The sequence below is a fragment of the Sinocyclocheilus grahami genome, unplaced genomic scaffold, assembly GCF_001515645.1.
Source record: "Sinocyclocheilus grahami isolate Dianchi unplaced genomic scaffold, SAMN03320097.WGS_v1.1 scaffold303.1, whole genome shotgun sequence".
NCBI classification, from domain to species: domain Eukaryota; kingdom Metazoa; phylum Chordata; class Actinopteri; order Cypriniformes; family Cyprinidae; genus Sinocyclocheilus; species Sinocyclocheilus grahami.
Genome location: NW_015505482.1, coordinates 591,396 through 597,395, shown reverse-complemented (window position 1 = coordinate 597,395; position 6,000 = coordinate 591,396). Strand labels below are relative to the sequence as shown.

Here is a 6,000-nt window from a genome sequence, read left to right as displayed (position 1 = left end):
TCTATCTATCTATCTATCTATCTATCTATCTATCTATCTATCTATCTATCTGTCTGTCTGTCTGTCTGTCTGTCTATCTATCATTTTGTTCTATCTATCTATCTATCTATCTATCTATCTATCTATCTATCTATCTATCTATCTATCTATCTATCTATCTATCTATCTATCTATCTATCATTTTGTTCTATCTATCTATCTATCTATCTATCTATCTATCTGACTATCTGTCTATCATTCTGTGTATCATTTTATTTACACTGAAAAACAATGATTAATTGAATTTACAAATGTTTTTAAGGTAAGTGGTTGCACTTAATTTATTTTAGTTACATTTAAATAAACAAATTTAGTTTTCTAACTTACTTTTTTTTTTAAATGTAGCTAAAATAAATTGTTTGTAAAAAATGTAGTATCATTTTTTTCAGTGTATCCAGTTTATCTACAGTATGAGTGTGTATGTGTGCCTGCTTAATAAGTGGCTAAGGGTGGACAGTGGTGATGAGAACTAAATTACGACTGCACAAAATCTCTATTAGTGAACTTCAGAAAAAAAGTACAACACAAAAAATATTTTACTAAGTTTAAAAATGAAAAGCTAAAAATTTAGCAAATGTGAAGTTTGCATTTGTGGAACTTATCTGGTGGTGATGAGCCTTCCTGTTGTGATAATGGCTTGTCACAGCATGGTGTGTGAGGTTGTGTGTTGGTCTGTGTGTGTGCACAGGAGTGTGTGCTTACAGGAACGCCATGCCTCAGTGCAGCGTGACAACGCCGGTTTGTTGTGACACCTCTCACGGCGCAAGCTCCAGGAAGGTGTTAAGGATGAGTTGTCGATTCGTGAGAAGCGGCAGCCGAGCTTTAGGGAGTCATCGGCGCACCATTTGGTGGATTTGAAACGATGACTCTGTGTGTGTGTGTGTGTGTGTGTGTGTGTGGTAATGTGAGTGTACACTCATAAAAAATAAAAAAATAAGTGGGAGAAAGAAAGACAGCGAAAGAGAAGGAAGAGGTGGAGATCGTGCTGGAATTTGACTCCCACTCAGTAACGAGGCTTGTCATCAACCTCTCAACCCAGCGCTTAAGAGAGCCCGTCCCTCAGTGAGGATGGTCAGATGAAGATACACAGACTCATTCATTCAATTTAAACTATCCTCGCAGTTCTCGTATTTGTAGTATTACAACACACAGCACATCCAAGCAGTTGTCTATGTCAAGACTACACTGCAAAAATGTGTTTTCTTGTAACCAGTATTTTGTCTTGTTTTCCAGTATAAAACACCCTTAAAACAAGATTTATTTACTTGAGAAGCAAATAGTGTGGGATGTTAACATGTGCATTATTTTGTACCTTAATTAAAGGTATCTAATTGATTTAGTTTAAAACTAGAAATTTCATTGCACTGAGAAACTAAATTGATATGCTTTGTTCGGGAGGTTTAAAGATATCTTCTCTTAATATAGTAAGATATATTAAGTTATTCTCTTTTCTATTAAGATAAAATCTTAATACCATATGCAGTTTAGCTTCACAAGTTAATGTATCTCGTTTTAAAGATCTTTACTGGAAAATAGGGGGAAAATGCCAATTAAGAAAATGATTTTTCCAATGATATGAATGACCACTGTAGTCACATTGATGTGGATCACACATGACTATATGTAGGGGATGACTATGACTGTAATTGTCACTAAAATAATGTGCAAATGCAGTGTAAACAATATTAATGGCCCTTTTCTTTTGATCATGGGGTGAAATGTGACCTGGACATGTGGACATGTCACAGCTTGACAGGTGTGAATCACCCATCCATGGGCTTGTTGCCAGTAATGGGAGAAGATATGTGACAACCACGACCCCACACAGAGGTTTTAGGACCCGTTAGGAACTCTCCCACCCATATTCCCAAACTCATTCTTTGAACGCTGAATACATATAGTATTTAAAGGTGTAACCCTGTATGCACAGTAAGTTCCCAGCTCTCTTGTGTGTGTCCTCATGCCATGACCGTAAGTCACCCTAGAACATTTCTCCAGGATCCACCCCTGTTTATTTTACTGGCAAATCCAATCTTGACTCCCTCCGTAACGCCAACTCTCATGAAACAAAAGCCACTCTGTCAGGTTATCTCCTGCTCTCTCTCTCTCTCTCTCTCTCTCTCTCTCTCTCTCTCTCTCTCTCGCTCTATCTTCCCCCCTACCATTTTCTCTTTTCATTTTCCTACAGTGGTAATGAGATGTTTCATTATTTGCATTTCACAGCTTTTAATAGCGAGAGAATTTAGGCTAAGCCCTGGGTTGTCGGAGAGGGAGCCTCCACTGGAGACACGGCTGGCTTCAGGGCCTCTGAGGCAGTGAATAGCCCAGAAATACACTAGGACAGAGGGAAAGAAGGAGGGAAGGAGTGAGAGAAAGATGGAGGACAAAGGCCAGATAGCGTCATGCTGCAAGAAGTGCCTCTGCCAGGTACCGGTTTAAGGGTTAACAGGTTAACTACTTTTTGCCTGGCATTAACATTTTCCACTGCATTTCCATGGTTAGAGGAAAAAGAGGCTGGTTTTAAGGGGGAAAGGCATTATTTAAGGTGATGTGTTATGGGCTGTGATTCAGTGATCATAAAGAGACCAGTCAAGTGCAGTGTTTCTGTAACGCACACGTTGGAAGTGCCAGCAAACTTTCAGGTGAGGGAGTTTGTCGCAGTCCTTCGAGGTGCAGTTGAATGGAAATTTTTTAAAGGCGTTTGGGGAAAGTGTGCCAGAGCATTACTAAAGAGTAGAGATAAGGCCTTTGTATGCCTTTGAGTTTGCATGGGAGTACAGATGTCAAAAGTACCTGTACTTCATTTTATACCAAAATGGAAAAAATGTAACAATACCTCTAGAGTTTCTATTTTGCCACGTTGAATTTGTAGCCTTCCTGGAATGTCCAGTCACATCCAAACTTTATATTAAGAGTGTGCATAATTGTCATTGACAATTTACCAAATTGTAATCATACCGGTTCTTCTGATGTAAATGTAGCAGTGAGTCATACGAGTTATAACAAAAATATTAATTATGTTTAAGCTTTGCTCATGAATATTTATTAGTCATGCTGACACATGCAAACTTTCTTATTAAGGGTGTTTCTTGATGGCACTGATTAACTTTTTCTGCTGTAAAGGAAGAAAGCACCTCAGTTCTGAAGGTTTGACGGTTTGGTATGTACCTCAGTTAAATGTCACAATTATTTTATGTTTCGGTACAGCAGGGGGAAAAACTAATCAAATATAGCCTTTTTTGTTAAACGGTGGTTTACTGAACAAATAGCTCTTTCTTGAAATAAATTAAATTATAATTACAATTTTCTTAGGGATAAAAATCTACCTCAGTTTATGCTCAAAACTATAAGGTTACAACAGAGCCCAAACTTAAATTTAATTACTATTTATTTTTAAATCTAATAATCAACGCTCAACTAAAAAAAATATATATATTCAAACATGTAAATTGCACATAATGCAGTTTGTCAATTTACTTCTAAATTATACAATTTCTATTTGTTGTTTAAATATATTCATTTACACAGTGGTTGCCATAACTTGTTTCATAACAGATTTATTTGAGCTTACATTAAATAATTAAGACATCACCAACAGGCAAATGAAAATATAATGAGCGTAATATTTCGCAAAATGTTCTTCTCTAGACTTAATTTCTCTAGCGAACTAACGAGCTGTGAACACCGATGGCTTGCCTGAGGTAAATGAAATGCTACGTGACATTTTGTTTACAAGCTGTTTGATGTCTTTCCGCAGCTGAAACATAGATTGAGTGATTATGTGAGGTATGAGATGTTCATTCATGTTTATTTCATATTAAAACTATTAGTAAAGAAGAAGGGATGATCATGCTCCGGGCTGCGTTTGAACTGAGGCGTTTATACAGCGATATTTCACATCACATCCAAGAGCATCAAAACGTCATTTATTGATTTAATTTAAATTAAAAATTTAATTAATTTCCTGAAAAATAAATGGACGTAATTTGAAAGATGAGACTTTGTTTCTTATCAAAAGTAAAAATATATAAAACTGGAAATTTCCAATGTTGTTCCATTCCTGCAGTGGTTAAAACAATGCTGTATTTGTTCGGTACATATGTGAACAGAAAAACCTGTACCGAAAATTTTCGGTACAAATACATGTACCGTTACACCCCTAGTGATAACAGTAGTTTTTATGTTCTAGCAGTAGTGTGAACTGAATTTGGTGCCAAAAAATTTATACATCATATTTTAAGAATATGACGTATTAAAGTGCCCCTATTATGCCATTTTTACGGTTCCTAATATTGTTTTTGGAGTCTCTTACCATAGGATTACATGCATGCAAGGTCAAAAAACACTTTAGTTTTCTCAAACTATGCATTTAATATCACCTCATTTTCCAGCGATTCTCAAACGATTCGTTCGAAGCAGTTCAAAGATTCAGTCTCTCTAAACCCCTCTTTTCCGTGAGCCTGCTCTGCTCTGATTGGTCAGATGGCCTAGTCTGTTGTGATTGGTCTACGGCGTACAGCGCGTTTCGGAAACGATACACCTATTTCAATAGTTCTGTATTTTGAACGCTCTACAGAAAATATAAACATCTATTATTTATCATACGTACAGGTTGTGATTCAGTGGAGCAGCTGGTCCAAATAAACAGGCTACTGATCCATCTTTCAACAGCAAGTGTTTTGTGAATCCCGCGATGAACTCCCCGAGATTAGAGAAGCGGTCGTCAGCAGAATGACGTGTTTGTGGGCGGGGTCAAGTTGTGCGCGACCGGTCAACGTAGAACATAGGCGCGTATTATGCAAATGTGTTACCCCGTGACGTGTAGCCGTCACAGAAGTGGGATTTGAATTACTAACGACTCGTTTCAGCTGTTCAGAGTCGATTATTTATTTTGGGAGACAATAACTTTATTTATCATGCACTTTCAGCTTTACAACTTTGCAGATCGTTTACATTCACATACAGCTACATTACATACTGCATGAAAGGCAATACTGGAAATTGGCATAACAGGGGCACTTTAATGTTTTCACACTGCCAATATCTAACATCCAAAAAAGATCTGTTTTATATAAAGAATTTGATTAATGCTATTTCAGGTTTTGCCACGGTGTTGAATTCATTACTGTAGCTCAAACAGTAAAGCATGGCACTAGCAACAAACACTAACTGCTCAAAAATGTTTACTTGAATGCAAAGTAAGGCATTTTGAATTATTACTGTTATTTTGAAATCATCAATGATTCTAGATGATGAAACGATGATGAAAAAGCTGTTGAGTCCTGTGTGAACATGGAGAAGACACAAGGACAAAACTAGCCATTAGCGTGAAAGGGAATACATGAAACTCTCCGCTAAGTTTTAGCAGGCGAGCTCAGGGCAAAGTCTCATTGAGAAGTCTTGGATAGGACCTTGGAGGACCTCAGTTTAGCAGAGAGCACTGCGGGACAAGGCTTTGATGTGAACCGGTAAACACTCCAGTCTCTCTGTCCCTGTTTCACACCACTCTCTTGACACTCTGACCTATCCAGCTTTTCAGCACGGACTCACCTTCACTGCTCTGGCTTAATGCTCAAGAAGAGGGGAGGGTGTAAGACTCTCAAAGCCTTTAGATCCGCTCTTGTCACATTCTCGGTGGTGTGACAGGCTCTTGTCACCTGGGCCAGCTGGAGTCTTGCCTAAAGACAGACACTGAGATAGTACTGCTCAGTCAATGCAGAGATATAGGGTCACAAATCCAACCTCTTCTTCTTCTCCTTGTTTTATTTATGTATTTATCTTTCAAAACTGTTTTTTATTTGAATATATATATCTTAAATTACACACATATTGCATAAAGCAAAATAGTATATCAAATCATTTTGTTATGTATTTTATAACATAGTTGAGAACCATCCTGAAAAAAATCCTGAAACCTAAAAATTTATTGTTTTTGCCTTTTCATGTTTATTCTTGTCATTT

At 37.3% G+C, this 6,000-nt stretch overlaps 1 protein-coding gene across 2 annotated transcripts in view; it reads left to right on the top strand.

The window, feature by feature from the left end:
* LOC107601343 (zinc finger and BTB domain-containing protein 46-like) overlaps positions 1–6,000 on the top strand; it is a 77,995-nt gene that overhangs the window by 16,048 nt on the left and 55,947 nt on the right. Inside the window, exon 1 of one of the 2 annotated variants that reach the window (XM_016293501.1) lies at positions 2,321–2,466. The exons of the other annotated variant lie outside the window; for it this stretch is intronic. Coding sequence (XP_016148987.1) covers positions 2,442–2,466 — 25 coding nt within the window. The 5' untranslated portion in view covers positions 2,321–2,441. Of the gene's footprint in view, positions 1–2,320; positions 2,467–6,000 lie in introns of those variants that run through there. 2 annotated transcript variants of the gene reach the window in all.